The 17,228-nt window shown below is 33.4% G+C and overlaps 1 protein-coding gene across 4 annotated transcripts in view; it reads right to left on the reverse strand.

Annotated features, from left to right (window-relative positions):
* Positions 1-17,228, reverse strand: part of PAK2 (p21 (RAC1) activated kinase 2) — a 74,093-nt gene that overhangs the window by 16,351 nt on the left and 40,514 nt on the right. For all 4 annotated transcript variants that reach the window (XR_010383995.1, XM_031453949.2, XM_031453959.2 and 1 more), the window contains 9 exons: positions 9,678-9,778; positions 9,201-9,348; positions 7,561-7,592; positions 6,324-6,431; positions 5,127-5,259; positions 3,685-3,748; positions 2,382-2,430; positions 1,747-1,859; positions 481-598 (listed from right to left, as the gene is read on the reverse strand). Coding sequence is in view for 3 of the 4 variants with exons in the window: in XM_031453949.2 (XP_031309809.1) it covers positions 481-598; positions 1,747-1,859; positions 2,382-2,430; positions 3,685-3,748; positions 5,127-5,259; positions 6,324-6,431; positions 7,561-7,592; positions 9,201-9,348; positions 9,678-9,778 (866 nt within the window). In the remaining variant the exon portion in view is untranslated. The remainder of the gene's footprint in view (positions 1-480; positions 599-1,746; positions 1,860-2,381; positions 2,431-3,684; positions 3,749-5,126; positions 5,260-6,323; positions 6,432-7,560; positions 7,593-9,200; positions 9,349-9,677; positions 9,779-17,228) is intronic.

Here is a 17,228-nt window from a genome sequence, read left to right on the forward strand (position 1 = left end):
GCAGAATTCTACTGGTTTAAACAAACAGTAGGTCTAGAAATTCATTTAACGAATATCATCTCACTGATCACCTTCAATGAGCTCAATAAAGCCATAAATAGACTAATTAATACTTAAGGTAAAGATATTTACCACCCTGTTCTTGTGTCCACTGTTGAGTGGTATATTTTTAATGGCACCCCCCTTCTCACTCTTGAAAAGTACCCTGCTTAGATAATAAATTATAGTGATCATCCCACTGAAATTTACTGGTGAGCTGGGCTTTTCAAAGGTGCATGATTCATTCCAGAATTATCCTATACATGAAGGAAAGGACTGAAACTCTCCTGTAGCATGAACTGATATGAAAATAACTTGTAGAAGGTTTGTACAAAGTATCTCATACAATGAAAGTAACCTGCACAAAAAAACTTTCCCTTTTTCCTTCACCTCCTGTTAACCATATATTACCATAACTTATCAAAAAGTGAACACACTCACCTCTCTGCATACAGCAGCTATCTGTGCCTCATCCATGCAGGTTTCTGTTACAACATCAGTTAGTGATCCCCCAGCGAGGTACTCCATTACCACAAACAATTCATCTCCCACCAGGTAACTAAAAAAAGAACATACAAAATACATCCACATTTTTACTTTTTTTAAAACACATGTCACTCTGTGTTGAAGAACTTAAATACTAGGCACCCTAATTAAAAAACCAGAAAGCTGGTAGCTTTGATAGCTAGGAAAAAAACTGAAAAGCTTCTATGTAACAGCACAGAAAAATAACCGAAAGTCATTATGATTTTCCTGAATCACTTTAAAGTTTGCCCATAATTGTAACTTGAGTGTGTACATAGATTATTTCAATTAAAATAATCCCATAAGGTAGGAACTATCCGTCCTCTTTTACAGATGAAGAGATAGAGGCTTGGTAAGGCTAAGTAACTCATTCAAGGTCACGTGGCCATTAGGTGACAGAACTAGAATCTGAAGCCAGGTATAGCTGATTCCAAAGCTTATGGCTTATCTTAACCACCATGTTTTACTGACTTGAAACACTATTTTAAAAAGTGGGGAAATGTATCTGGAAAGTTTAATTCTATGAACATGGTCCCCAGAGTTAGCATTAAAGTCTAAAACTGTGTTTTCTTTTAACCCATTCAAAATAAATTTAAATATGGGAAATAAATAAACCATCTATAATCCTCTATCTCCAATACAATCACTACCATAATTTTCATTTATTTTTCTACTATTCTTCTTTCACTCATATACATGTAACTGCTTAAAAAAAGTTGTAAGATACATAATTTTCTATTCTGTTTTTTGTTTTGCTATTTAACATCAATTCCTAAATTAAATGAGGTTTAGATAGACATACTACTTGCCCATGAAAGACAAAATGTGAAATAAAAATTGGCCTGAAAGTTTAAAAACTGTGTGGCCAGTCACCTTTGTCATTCAAGGCATGAATCACAGCCAACCTTCCCTTAATGTTTCTGCTTCTGATCATTTGTAATTAATATGACCATCAACAGCAATGTCCTTCATTTAACTGCCTCCTCTTGCTTGCCAAGTGATATCTATATAGAAAAAGGACCTTCCAAACTGTAATATGCTATTTTACCTCTCCTCCATCTTCAAGTTTATTTTTCAGTATTGACATTCGACTCTAGCCTAACTAAAGTGGCTAGTCCCCAAACCCATGAGATGTAAAATTTCTACTTTTCCTCCCAGTGTTTAAGAAATATTTATATTTACCTGTCCAGGAAGTTAACTATGTTAGGATTCTTTAATTCTTTCATCACCAGGATCTCATTAATGATCAATTCTTTCTTTGGCTGCTTCTGTAAATTAATCTGTTTGATAGCAACCTATGATGGAAACAGAAAAAAAAAAAAATGAGAACCAGTTTCCCAATTCTCTTAGAAAATTTACAAACACCAATCAGTTAATCATTTAATTTATTATATACATATTATACAATAAGATTACAATTTACTCACAGGCAGTACTTTTACTTCCACACTGCCTATGCACAATGCTTTGTAGTACAAAGAGCCTAAATATTTTTAGATTTCTCTTGAAGCTGATTAACCAACCCAAGGTCAGCCCAGTGCCAGGAATTAATCTTTTCATCCTAATCTGGGAAAATAATCTTCAAAATATTTTTTAACATATGAAACTAAACACATAATTACTTCTTTTTTTCCCTCTACTAAGGGAAGTGCTATAACATTGTGTAGGCTAATTCTTTCAACATATTCAAGTGAAAAAGAGATTCCTACTGATTATTCACAGACATATCTAGTTTCTCCCTATATTAAAAGCTAATGGTTAAAAAAAAAAAAAAAAAAAGCTAATGGTAACATCCAGAAGAATGAGAAAGTAGCTACCTCTTGTCCCAATGCTACATCAGTAGCAGTGAAAACTGTGCCGGAAGCCCTAGGGAAAAAAGACACAACCAGATTTAGGGTTTCTAAATCACTCATTAATGGCATTCAAAGATTTTATACTTAGAACAACTGAAAAGGGATTAAAGAACATTTAAAACTGAACATCTTTAAAAGAAGTAAAAGTAAAGGGGGGAAAAAATGAGAAAAAGAGGCAATCTCTGTGGCCAAAACTTATGTTAAAAATTTGTCATAAATTTCAGACCTCTAAAAATACAAGAAAAAGATAAAGAAAAGAAAAAAAACAGTAACATATACTCATGGATCCACTTCCCTACTTAAGAAACAAAAAACTACAAATAAATTTGAAGGTTCTTGTCTACCCTTTCCAAAAGCATCCTCCCTCATCCCAAAAGTAATCTGTATTGGGTATTAATTCTGTATTTGATGTGCATCATTTCCATGTATTTCTCTATATTTTAACTATCAAGGACATAGGTATGTACTACTACAGAAGATATTTAACATAATTTACAATTTCATAGAAATGGTTTCATTTTATATATTTTCCTGTTATTTGTTTTTTAACTCAACACTGATTTCAGATGGTCATCCATATGAACAGGTGTTATTCTTGTTCATTCATAATTATTGTATACATTACTCAGTATACTGTAGTTTATCTATTATCATGCTCAAGATTATTAACATGATTTTCAATTTTTTATTATTGAAACTAGCATTGTAATTAAATTTGGTTTTTTTAAAAAAAATTCGTTAAGTAAGTTTTTAAAAAAAGACTTAAGCTCACTTTCTAAACTCACAGAACACTTTCCAGAGGTTAGTAACATTAAAAACTCAAGATGTTCATTTGCCCCCAAGTACCAGGAAAAAAGAGTTCAGTTAGTATAGTTTAAAAATACAAATTTCTGAAAAAAATCAGATCAGTAGAACTAAAGATCCATACTCAGTGATGTGATTAAAATGCAGGGTTGTATTTTTTTTTTTAAGTGTAATCTTGTTGTAAATTTTCTTTCTGTTTTTTAAATATTTGCTGGACAATTTCCCCACCCATCTAATCTCTTACCACCAGTGGAAAATAACACTTAAGAAGAAATGATGTATAATCATTGCAAAGCAGTACAGTATTTTAATAGCATCTAGAAATAAATGCATTGCTTATTTACACAAATCCAGGGAAACCACTCTTGAATATCATTAAGTGCTCAATGTCAGGCAAACAAGATGTCATGCTGGACACCTAGGAAAGAATGAATATTCTGGGAATATAGTCACAAATACTTACCCTTGCCCAATTTTTTCATATCTTGTATATTTTTTCTTAGGGTCACCTATGCTTACAATAGTTCCTATTTCAAATAAAAAACAACAAAAAGTTAGAATCTAAGTCAAGAATTTTAAAACTGTAAACAATTTCTGGTAACTATTTCTTTTAATAAACTCCACTGATTTTAGAACAGTAGTTTTCAAACACAACACTAAGTTTCAAAAGTAATATATGTTTCAAACACAAACACTAAAGAAACAAGTAATATAAGTAAAAAAGTATCAGAAACAAGAGGATAAATTATTTCCATAAGGCTAGACCTCCTAACTAATGTCTTGATTATCATTTTCTTAAAAATGACCCCTTTTTAGACTGACCAATTGTACTAGTTTTCCAGAGACTAAGGGGGTTTTCAGGATGTGGCATGTTCAGTCTTAAAATTGGGAAATTCCTGGGGAAATGACAAGTTTGGCATCTTACTTTTTAGACTCCATTGAAATGTATTAAACTAATGATAAGTTATGAAACTACTTACTATGAAAAAATAAATATATACAATATCCAAATGAAAAACCCTAAATAGCTTTTCTAACTCTTCTTATATACCTTCTATTGTCCAACATATTTAGGAAACAACTTATTACTATAATGGTTACTCTAATGTGAAACACGCACAAACCAATCATGTATCTATTTTAGGAAAGTTCACAAAGTCGCAACTAAGAAAGGTTTTAAAATTATGTTGTTGTACATAGAAGCATAGCTTATATTCTTATTACTAGTAGGTCAAAACATGAGAAAACCACACTAAATTTTCACTTAAACTTTTACAAAGTGAAAGGAGAGAGGAGCATATTTCAGAAATTCACAGAAATAATCCAATTTTACGTAAGTACCCAACCTCAAGCCTACAACCAATACATAGTATTTTTCCTTGATCCCTCTACGTCAGTGTCCTTTGTGACTATAGTTGCTGTATAGTTGTAAAGAGACATTATTGCTCCTTTTCTTTGCACTGTGTGTATTGTTTCCAGTGCTTGATCCAGGCAATAATAGCTGACGGATGAAAAGGGAGAAGAGGGGAAAAAAACATTTTATGCTCACGCATATATCTATATAGGCCATTTTGTATTCTCATATTGAGAACTATGGGTGTGCATAAATATTCCTTTGATAAAGTTTCCAACTATGACCTTCAAATTTGGCCCTTTGGGAAAAAGTATTACTCCCCAAAGTAATGACTTGCAAAGATGCTGCTTACCAGTCAGCATATAATAATAAACAAGCAAAGAAGAGTATTATTTTAGCTTTACTACATTTTAATTAAAGCTGTTGTTCCTAGAAGAAAATAATTCATAATTTATAAGCCAAAATCTAAGATATAAATTAAAATCCATCTGGGCCCAATGTCTCAAGAGATGTTAGCAATTTAAGAATGATGTGAAATGTAGGTAACATACTTAATTTCTCCATAATCTCTTCATCTGTCATTTTGGCCTTCTTTTTCTGTTTGTCTGAAGACTTGGCACCACTATCAACATTAGAATCGCCAACTGGTGCAGGAATAGGATCAATAACAGACCGTGTATAAATCTGCAGAGAAACAGTTAATTACTGAGGCTTGAGGAAAAAATATTTTTAGGTATTCTTACTTGCACACCATTCAGTTCTCTCATTTTTGACAAAAACTAAGTTGTCTCTGGTATTATAAAGAATGAGAATAATATTTTCAGACTTGTCTTATAAAAGACTGGTAACTAAGGAATAAATGTGAGACATTTTTCTTTGGCACATCATGTATATATTTTAAAAGTCTGTCTAACAAAACAGCAGATTCTTGAACGAAATGATAGTGTTAACCAGATCTAAAATTATAAAATAACAATGAAGCAAAAAGAAGTACAAGTTTAAAAATCATGTTTTCTCTACAAGAGAGAAATAAAGAGCAAAAATAGTGGAAACCTTGATGTTGAAATAACTATTATTAATTCCCACAAAATATTCACACAAATATAATTTCCACCATTTCATTGCAAACAGCCAGTTCTAGGTGGTAAAAAAGACAGAGCTCTCTATCATTAGGTGAGGAGCCAACGGCAGTCCTTACAGCCTCCCCTGCCTACCGTGCCAACACTTCGTCATACTCCACTGACTTTATTCGTATTAGTACAGGGAGAGGGACAGGACTCTTTCTGTCCCTATTTAAAGTTATTATTAAAATTTCCCATATCTGTTAGAAACTTCACTCTTAGCAGCCTCCTGAATGACACCAAGGCTTTGAGAGAAATGTACAATCGAAGATAAAATACATACTTTGGGAAAGAGGTAAGATACAGTTTTAGATATAGTAGTTATCTGCACTGAGACAAGCAGAGAAAAGGCAGATAAACAGATGAATTCTCTGGAAGAGATGGTATAATAGAGAAAGAAAAAACAATGAGATAGGTATTTTAACTTTTAAAGAAGCCATTCGATTTTAATTTTCAAAACACTAGATTTTTGATGAGTGGTGTTTAGGTAAAAATCAAACTTCCCATTCTAAAATATTTTAAGCCTGAAGGTTTTTAAAATTAATCACTGGAAGTAAAATAAAGACCTCTGTTTTTAAAAACATAAATGCATACACACACAACCCAATTCACTAATCAGAAACTCACTGATTTTGTATGATCTGGTCGTGGGGCAATAACAGGAGGAGCGGTCTCTTCATCATCGTCATCTTCCTCTGCTACTACTGCTGACGTCTCCGATCCCTTGGTGTTCAGCTGCATTTATCACATGACCGAAGTAAGGAAGACAAGTCAAATATAACAATACATTAAAATATGACTTTCTTTTTTTTAAAACATACTTGAAAAAGTATTTCTTTAGTAGCTCATTTTAAAATGGTAAAACCTCACAGGTTCTAATATAAACACTTGAAAAAGTAAAGGTGACTCTATACACTATAGAAAAGTAAATTCATAAAATAAACGTATACAGTAAATACCAAGTATTCTTTAAGAGGGAATTTATACACTTTATAGAGAATTGTATACCCTTTAAACAAGCCCCCAAAGTAGACAATCCCTTCATTTGTTAAGACCAAAACCAAAAATCCTCTGGGCTTTGTGTAAGTCAGAGTCATTTTCAGTTATTATTTTGTTGGAGGGAGTGGGGTGTGGGTAAGGTAATTAGGTTTTTATTTACTTTATTATTTATTTTGATGGAGGTACTGGGGATTGAACCCAGGACCTTGTGCATGCTAAGCACGCACTCTACCACTGAGATATAACCTCCCTCCCCATTTTCAGTTATTTAAAACACTCAGATTCACCAGAAAAAGTGGCGGCTAGTGAAGCAAAAGAGGAAGGCATTATCCTTTATACCAAGCTTATTATATGCCAGGTGTGTGCTAGCTGTGTACTTTATATGTTATTACATGTAGTCTTCAAACAAATTCAGGAGATCATGTTCTCCTAATTGAGGAATTGAAAATAAAACAGTGACTGCAGGAGGTATTTGTGCTTACATGAAAATATAAGAGTTTCAAACAACTCTGAAGATTCTGACAGACTTCTACTGTTCAGTATATTTCCACAGTCTATATTCAGTAGAATGGGGCCAGAGGAAAATGCTGGCTAGTTCTTTGCATTCATGTTTATATATGGAAATATTATTAAAAGTAGCTAAACTGCTCTAAAGATCATAAGTTTTAGTTACTTTAAGCATCATCTGAGGAAATTCTATTTGTTTAATATAGCTTCCTCAACTAATCAAGTGGCTAGCTAAAAACAAACATTAAGTGGTTATTTCTGATGGCTGTAATTTATTTTAGAAAGTAAAATAAAAACTAGATTTGTTTGGGTAACTAATAAATTAGAACAAGAGCTATAAGACAACATATTAACTTACTGCTGGTGTTCCAGAAGTGAAGCCATCTTTCTCTGAATACAAAACAGAAAATAATGCTAAGTTAACAATTCAAAAAAATAAAACAATTTCTATACAACGAAAGAAAGAAAAGATAAAGCAGAGCAAGTAAAATGTTCTTAGACTGATTTCATTTTAAGTTGAATTACATTTTGAGAAAAATAGTATCAGTATTCAAATAAAAATTTATGTAAGATTGAGCTAACAAGCCTCAAATCTTAATGGAACTCTTGCTAAAAATCATTGAATTGTACACTTCAAGTGGGTGAATTTTATAGCTGTTAAAAGTTTACTTGAAAATGTACCTGTCAATCTGCATTTATTAAAATAAATCAGAAGTTTATTCACAATGATATTTTCTCCACCAAACTGCTTATCGAAGAACTTAAAGCAACTGATCATTTGGACCAAGTAACTATGTAAAAGGAAAATTATTGACAAAAATTTTGATCAATATGAAAGCAAACCCCTGAAGGCAAAACACAGTTCATGAAGACTAAATATGAACATATTCATTCTGGAGTTTAGAAGAGCAAGTTTTGTTGTTTTACTTTTTAAAATGCCCCCATCTCAACACATATATGAACATATATATAAATATACCATTTTCTGTTTAAACATTTGACTTTAAAAAAGATTACTAATTTACACACTTGAGTAGTTGACAAAATTTCTAGGGACAAATCTGACCTTTTGCTAAAGATGTACCAGATTACATAAAAAAGGTCAAGATCATTTGCCAAGTGGTCTCTGTTTCTTCCTTTGACACACCTTTTATTTCTGCAAGGATGCAACCAAGTAAGTACAACTAATTAAAACTACATGTATAATTTTAGCTCAATCATATTGTTTTTTAAGAACTACATGTATGACTTGAGGGGACAGAGAAACATAAAATGACAATCTGGTATGTTATTAGCAAAATCCACCCTGAGGGAGACAGGACAAATGATCCTGTTTCCTCAACAAATAAGTTGCAAGAAAAAGAGGCCTGAGAATCAGTGTGAGGGAGGGGAAGCCTAAATATCCAAAGAGGTTCAAGACATACAGTACTCCACTGTAATGTGTGGACTTTATTCTGATCCTTACTTGAACGAGTAAACTTAAAAAACCCACTATTCTCCAATTCTTACCTAATGATATTCCAATTCTTTTAGTTCTAATGCTTATTTTATGTTTTTATATTAGATGAGCTTCAATTTTTGAGGAGACAAAAACTTTTTTTTACTTCAAAGTCTGTGTTTATATACAGTAAAACATCCAAAACATCCCTCCTCCTGTCCCACTAACAATAAATAACGTTTCTAGTATGAGCATGCCTATAAATTAGGCTCTTTCCCTTCTATTGCTGGAACTCATCCAAAACCTGTGAAGAGGGAAAATAAATAAAAGGCAGAAAAAATCCATTTGGGCAAAACTAAGAGATTAATATAATCCCCAAACTCCAAATTATGCATAAGAGCTGCTCCAATCAGTTTACAAAAGGTAAATCTATGCAGGGGGAAAAGCAGAGACAACTACCATAGCTCAGCTTTTTATTTAAGCAATCTTTTTATCTAGAAGTGCTCCACAACTCTGCAGTCCTCTTTAAGTCAATCTTTTACCACGGTCTGATATCTTACCAGGAGGAGTAAAGCTCAGATATTTCTGCTTCACTGTGTTGGAGTCATAGAACTTTAAGACATCCAGCACGGCCTGAGGATTCTTCTTTTGCTCTAGTTTGGTGATATTGGAGGTCTGTAATAATCGAGCCCACTGTTCTGGCATGCCCTAACAAAAAGATATTCAGAAATTAGTTGTTTTGAATTGCTCCAATAAGATCAATTTCCAGAGCTAAGTGACAAAATATATAAAATAAATCAATCTACACAATTGTAAATTCTAAAAAGTCTAGTTTTCTGAATCTATTTTGCATAATTATAAGCAATAGGCCCAGCTCCCTCGGAAAAGAATACATTCAGCCACAAACACTTTTATAAGAAGAGAAAAGCACTAAGAATTCACAGGTAGTATGTGGATACAAAAGTTAACTTCAAACTTAATACTGAAAGGAGGTCTGAATGCCGCTTTATAAATGAGTCCCAAATCAGTAAACTTACAGTGAATTCTCCAGTAACAGCATCAAAGCCAACATGGATGGTGTGCTCAAAATCAGATGGAGGAGAAATTTCTGGCCTTTCCTTCTCTTTCTTCTTACTTCCTAGAGGGCATTAAAAAAAGAGCCTATTTAAACAAGATTATTTAAATAAAGATTAGTAAATAGACCCTTCTCCTCTTGTAATGTCTTTGGTACATGAGTAATGCTGGCCTCATAAAAGTGACTTGAGAATTATTCCTTCCTATTCAATTTTCTAGAATTTTATATAGAATTGGTAATATTTCTTCCTCAAATGTTTGGTAAAATTCACTGATGAAGCCATCTGAGTCTGCTATTTTCTTTGTGGGAAGGCTAGTAACTATAAACTAAACTTTCCTAATTTAGGGTTTTCAGGTTACCTATTTTTCTTTGAGTCTTTCAAGAAATTTTTCCAGTTTATCTAATTTGTTGAACTTATTTGTATGTATTTGTTCATAATATTACCGTATCTTTTTAATATCTGTAAAATCTACAGAGATGCCATCTCTGTCACTCTCAACATTGGCAATTTGTGTCTTCTCTGCCTCCCTACCATCCCATCAGTCTTGGTAAAGGTTTGTCTATTTTACTGATACTCGCAACAAATCAGCTTTTGGTTTCATTGATTTTTCTGTATTTTTAAAAAATTTCACTGATTTTTCACTTTGAATTATTTTTTTCTTTTCATCTGCTTACGTTGGATCTCGCCTGCTCTTCTCTTCTAGTGTAGTAAAATAGCTTAGCTAAAATCATGGATTTGATCTCTCTTTTCTTTTCTAATATGGACATTTAAAACTGTAAAGTTCCTCTAAGTACTGTGTTAGCAGCATCATAGATACTGATGTCCCGAATTTTCATTTTCATTCAGTTTACTGTACTTCCCAAATATCCTCTTAATTTCTTCATTTATTTGGAAGTGTTTTTATTTATTTTCCAAATATTTCCAGAGATCTTTCCACTGATTTCTAACTTAATTACATTGTTGTCACAGAATATATACTTTGTGACTTGAATCTTCCTAAAATTCATTGAGACTTTAAAAAATCGTCCCAGAATATGATGTCTTAGTAAACATTTCGTGTTCACTTAAAAAGAATAGAGTATTCTTCTATATATGTCAATTGATCAAGTTGGTTGTTAGTTTTAGCAATTTTTTGTCTACTTGTTCTAACAATTATTGCAACCAGTGTACTGCAATCTGCAACTATCATTGTATATTTCTTCTTGAAATTCTGTTTTTGCTTTGTGTATCTTGAAGCTTTGTTATTAAGTGCATAAATATTTAGTTCTGCTATACCGTCTGGTATATGAAATAACTTATTCCTTATCCCTTAACTATTTAGAGGAGAACTTCTTGCTCTAAAATCTACTTTTTCTGATAACAACCTAGCCAGTCCAGGTGTCTTTTTTAGCATACTTCTAAAAAGTATTTTATTTTAACCTATTTTACGGCTTTATATTTGTTAAGTGGATTTCTTACAGGAAGTATATATTTAGGTCTGCTTTAGCAATCTGATTGATACAGTTGGGTTTAAACCGATCATCCTACTTACATTTGTTTTCTAATGACATCTATTCTTCATTTCTGCTTCCCTTTTTTTTTTCTTAACTACGTATTAACTACCTCTCTGCATACCATAAAGTTCACCTGTTTTAAATTGGACAATCCAATGGGTTTTAGTACATTTATAGAATTACGCATTTAGTACATTTACAGAGTCACTACAACATAACTCTGGGACATTTTCATCATTCCCAAAAGAAACCTCCTTGTACCCATTAGCAATCACTTCCAGTTGCTCCCTCTGCTCCTCCCTCAGCTCTAAACAACTACTAATCTACTTTCTGTCTCCACAGATTTGCTTAATCTGGCCATTTCACATAAATGGTATCATATAACATGTGGTCTTTTGTAAATGGCTCTTTTCACTTAGTTTAGTTTTTGAGGTTTATCCATGTGAGAGCACGTATCAGTGCTTCATTTCTTAAAAAACTAAATTATCATTTAAGAGATTTAGGTAAGAAAAAACATTTACCATTTCCAGTGATTTTCATTTCTTTATGTAGATCCACACCTCCATCTGACATCATTTCCTTTCAGCCTGAAGGATTTAGTTTAACCATTTCTTATAATGCAGCTGTGCTGGTGTAACTTCTTCCAGCTTATGTTAAAAAAAAGTTCTGTTTTCCCTTCATTTTTGAAGCATATTTTCAAAGGATATAGAATTTTAACCTGACAATTTTCTTTTTAATTTAAAGTTTTTATTTTTTGAAAAAAATTTTTTAAATTTAAGTACTTTAAAGATGTTGATCCTTGTTTTCTGGCTGCATTGTCGCTTACATAAAGTCTTGTCATTTTTTTCCTCTATATGTAATGTGTCTTTTCTTTCTGACAGCTTTTTTTTTATTTTTTGGTTTATAACACTAAGTATTTTTTTAAAACAGACTATTTTTTAGAGCAGTTTTAGGTTCACAGAAAATTGAGTGTAAGATCTGGACATTTTTAAGATTTTCTCTCTATCACTGGTTTTGATTATGTGCTTTGGTGTAGTGTTCATCATGTTTCCTATGCTCAGAACCCATTAAATTTCTTCAATCTGTGGGTTTATAGTTTCCATTAAATTTCGGGAAAAAAAATCAGCCATTTTTTTAAAGGTTGTTTTTTTCTTTTAAAGTATTTTTTTAGTGTCTTCCATCCCTTCCTTTGGAGACTTCAGTTACACTTACATTAGTCTGCCTGAAGTTGTCCCACAGCTGTTTACTTTTTTTGTGTGTGTATGTGTGTATATATATATATTTATTTATTGAAGTATAGTCAGTTTACAATGTTGTGTCAGTTTCTGGTGTACAGCATAATGCTTCAGTCATACATGAACATACATATATTTGTTTTCATATTCTTTTTCACTATATGTTACTATAAGATATTGAATATAGTTCCCTGTGCTATACAGTATGAACTTGTTGTTCAGCTATTTTATATATATTAGTATCTGCAAATCTCGAACTCCCAATTTATCCCTTCTCAGCCCCTTCCTCCCCTGGTAACCATAAGTTTGTTTTATATGTCTGTTCACTTTTGTTTAAGCCTTTTTTTTTCTAAGATTCATTTTGGATGGTTTCTATTGCCATGGTCTTCAAATTCACTGATCTTTTATTCTGCAATGTCTAATCTACTGTTAGTGCTGTCCAGTGTATTTTCCAACTCCAGAATTTTTATTTTATTTCCTTTTTATATCTTCCTTCCCTTCTTCTTAATGTGCTGAATCTTTCCTTTGGGGTCTTCAACATGCGGGATACAGTCATTTAACTATTTTAATGTCCGTGCCTACTAATTCTATCATCTGTGTCACTTTCGGATTGATTCCAGTTGATGGATTTTACTCATTATGGGTCTTTGAATGCCTGGATGATATTGATTGGATACCAGGCACTGAAATTTTTGTATTCCTAAAAATATTTGTGAACTTCTGGGACATAGAAAGGTGATTCTCAGCTGTCTACTCATATAGGAGAGAAACAATTTTAGAAACAGTTGATCCTTTTACGTATTATTTTTTAAATTTTCTAAAAAAAAATTTTTTTTTGTTAGGCAAGACTGAAGTAGCATTTAATCTAGGGCTAATTCTGTCCCACTAGTGAGGCAAGACCTCTATCCAATGTTTTCTTCTCTTAATGCTGGGAACAGGAAATATTCTGGGCCTTGTGTAAGCTTTAAGGGCTGTTCCCTCTAATAATTTCCAGTGTTGTTTTTTTTTTCCTCCAGCTTTGGGAAGTTTCCTCACATGGATGTGCTACTGAAGACTCAAAGGGGACTCTCTGCAGATCTTTCTCTCTCTTTCCATCCAGCTCTTCACTCTCTGGTACTCTGACTACAAACTAGCAGCCTTGGCATCCCCCAATTCCCAGCCCTGTTTTTCAACTTTAGGAGACCACTCATTTGTCCCTTCCTATGCTGGAAACTCTGCAAGCAACAGTAGGATCAACTGTAGGACTCATCTCATTTGTTTCCCATCTCTTAGGGATCACTTTCCTTTAGTCTGATGTCCAACATCCTGAAAACCGCTGTTCTGCATATTTTTTCCCCAGTGCTTTAGTTTTCTTAAGTGGGGAAGTAAATCTGTTCCCTGTTACTCCATCCTGATTGGAAGTATAATAGATTTTGCTGTCTTATCTCTGGTATAATGAAATTTCAGGATGATGTGATTCACTGTGTTGAGTACTCTGTGAGCTCCTTCCACCTGGAAATCATATTCTTCAGATCTGGGAGGTTTTTTTCCTATTATTTGATTATTTTTCTTTGTTCTTATCAGTTAGATCAATTCGTTTTGGTCTGATCTTGTAACAGTTAACTTTTTCTCTCATATTTTCCATCTTTGTATTTTTAACAGTCTAGGGAAATTTTCTTAACTGTCTTCCAATCCTTTGCCTATTGAAATCTCTTGTTTTTGTTGGTAATCTTAAATGCTGATATTCTAATAATTATTTCTCATTGTTGTCTGATCATTTTTCCTCTGAGAATACTTTTCTTGTTTCATGGATGCACTTTATCTCCTCTCTTTGAAAATTATATAGTTTATGTGTGTGTAGTGGCTGGGTTTTATCCCCTATTTCTTCTTCATTCCTTTTTTATCCTCTGTTGTTTCAGACTCTCTAATGTTAAAGGTTTTTCTCAAACATCCGGTGATCCTTTGCTGTCTACTCATACAGAAAAGTATTAAAAAGTTAACTGGGAGATAAGTCAGCCTTGTCATTAAAGATGGGGATAGGGTGTGGGGTATCTAAGATATTTTTTCCCAGGACATTCTGTTTATCCAGAGAAAAACCTTTCAATCACTTGTCTGAGGGCTTTGACCCAAGGTACAAGTGCTCTAAAAGCAGGACATTAGAAAGGAGTTCAGTATGTTAACTTTTTTGAATCTGCCTTGTTTTATTATGGTGCTACACCTTTTTCTGACTCCCCTGACAAGAATAAGGAGCTTCTCAGATTTAGTTCTCCTGAAATAAACATAAATAACATTTTTTTTCTTTTGTTCTCCCAAAGGATGGGAATTATATTTGCACGGCTATGGGATAAAGGAGGGGCCCTGAGGGCTTTCAACACATCCTATATATAGATTTTCAACTAATTCCCCCTCTTTTCAGCTTGCGTACTACACGCAACTCCCACTGCTATACGTGTGTGTGCATGCACACAGGCACTTGTGCTTGGTATCTTGCATATAGGAGGAAATATTTATTAATCAACTATAAACTAATAGCTTACTTTTTACATGGCTCTGAACTGCTAACAGAAAAACATACAATTTCATGTACTATATAAAAGTACTTGTTTCATCTTTTTAAAAAATCTACTCAGCATTCACTTCTGATATGTATCTAGTTGGAAAAGATGCTATTTTCTTCTAAGACCCTGATTATAGATGGACTGGTCCTAGGTATGCATCTAATTCAAGCCACATCAACCATAGTTATCCACACACTCCCAATTAGACTGGCTCAGGAGTGAATACCTAAACTAAGCCAGACTTAGCATCGAGACTCAGTCTCTCACCAGTGAATGAAGTTATAAGGAACAAAGTCCAGGAACTGTTGAGGGCTATATTTCCTAACACATAGAGAAAAAAAAAATCAGTCTGATATAAGAAAGAAATATGATGAGATACACAGAAAGGGGGAAAACAAGACACACAGCAAGAGAATTCCTGGTCCCTGCTGTGTCTAAGGCCCTGTCATATTTTTGAACTTGGAAATGCTGAAAAATTTACAGACATTTAATAGAAAATTTCATATATCTTAGGAGTATAGAATAAAAAGTTAAAGGAAAGAAGTGAAAATGATTAAGCAGAACTTGAGACACAATACCTAAAAATCTGTTTAATTTCATTTGTTTTATATAACACACACACACACAAATATTCCCTGTATTTCAGTAGTTCTGGTAGTAGGAGAAAGCGATATTAAAAATGGTATCTAAAACAAAAAAGATACTGAAGCATGTCTCAAATCAAACAATGTGCTGGAAGGATACTGCTATGTAAACAGAATCACTGCTTTATAACTCTGGAATCCAAGAACTACAAGGACCAATAACAACAAAAAAACCACAATCATCTTTCTACAGGATGTCCACACAGCAACTGGATCACTTGATGGGAAGTAATGGACTAGGGGAAGAAACTTCTTTTAATAAAAATGCACAAAACTAATAGTTTACTTTCGTTCGTGTACAGGGGGAATAAAAGATTCTTAGTTATTTTTCAACTTCATGACACAACAAAACAAGCAGGCAGACAGCAACAGCTAAGAAGTGGGGACTCTGAGTGATGTGCTACACAAAAGGTACTTAAAAGAATCCTAAGTATGCCACTACCACATTCTTTAAGACCACCACCTTTTAGACTGCATTTGAGTTAGAGTCTAAGGCTAAAAAAAGCCCCTATTTCTTTCAAAGGAACACTTTTCTTTTGGTTTAATAGAATCAGTGATTACTCCTTTGTTCTTCTGACCAAAAACAGCTTCAAATTGGGTGAACTAAACTTGTTCCATCACACAGAAGAGTATTCTCTAGGAAACAGGCAGTGGAGTCTGGGCTACTATTATTAATTTCAGAATTAGATTTTTAGACCTGAAGGGATATTTACAGTTCTAATTCTATCATCTTCATAGGTGAAGGTGCATATAGGTTGAATAATTAGATGTGAAAATTGCTTTAGTTTATAAACACACACCACTCAACACTAGCTAACTGAATAGCTTTTAAAAATAAGCCAAGACAATGGCTTATTGCCATTTTCATTATCAACACTACTAGACTTGTTAAGCCCACTTCTCACCTGGACTACTGCAAAATCCTCCTAACTAGTTTCCAACTTCAGTCTTAGACCTCCAACAAAACCTATTTTCTATACAGCTACCAGTCTTGCCTATTTAAGACAGAAATGTAACCAGGTCTTTCCCCTGAGTAAAATTCTGTAATGGTTTCCCAGGAAACAGGGTAAAATCTGAGCTCTGTAGCATGGAATACAAGGCCCTTTGTGACCTGCTCCCTGCCTACCTCTTTAGCTTCTTCTGCTGTCTGTAGCTTTCTACATGCATCATACACTATTATTCTCTTCTCCTCTCTGCTTTCAAATCACACTGGACCGTACTCAGCTCCACGAATGTGCTTTGAGCCCTCCTGCAGCAGGGCCACTGAAACTCTTTTCCAGGCATGGAACATAATTTTTAACTATCAAAATCCTGTTTTCACTTACTAATTCTTTAGTCTTCAGCTCTAATGTTAGTTTTTTAGGAAGCCTTCCCAGATACAACAGACATCTTACTCTATCTCTACTATCACTTTTCACAGTTTGTAATTACATGCTGTAGTTTTTGATTAGTGCCATGAGGGTAGGGATACTATCTGCTTTGCTTGTCATGGAATCTCTGATGACTCACAGAGTGCACATGATACATAGTTAGCAGAAATGTGAAAAAGATTTATTTATTTATTTTCCAATGACATTGATTAAAACCAATAATGAGTAACTAA

The sequence above is a fragment of the Camelus dromedarius genome, chromosome 2 (assembly GCF_036321535.1).
Source record: "Camelus dromedarius isolate mCamDro1 chromosome 2, mCamDro1.pat, whole genome shotgun sequence".
In the NCBI taxonomy this organism is placed as follows: Eukaryota; Metazoa; Chordata; class Mammalia; order Artiodactyla; family Camelidae; genus Camelus; species Camelus dromedarius.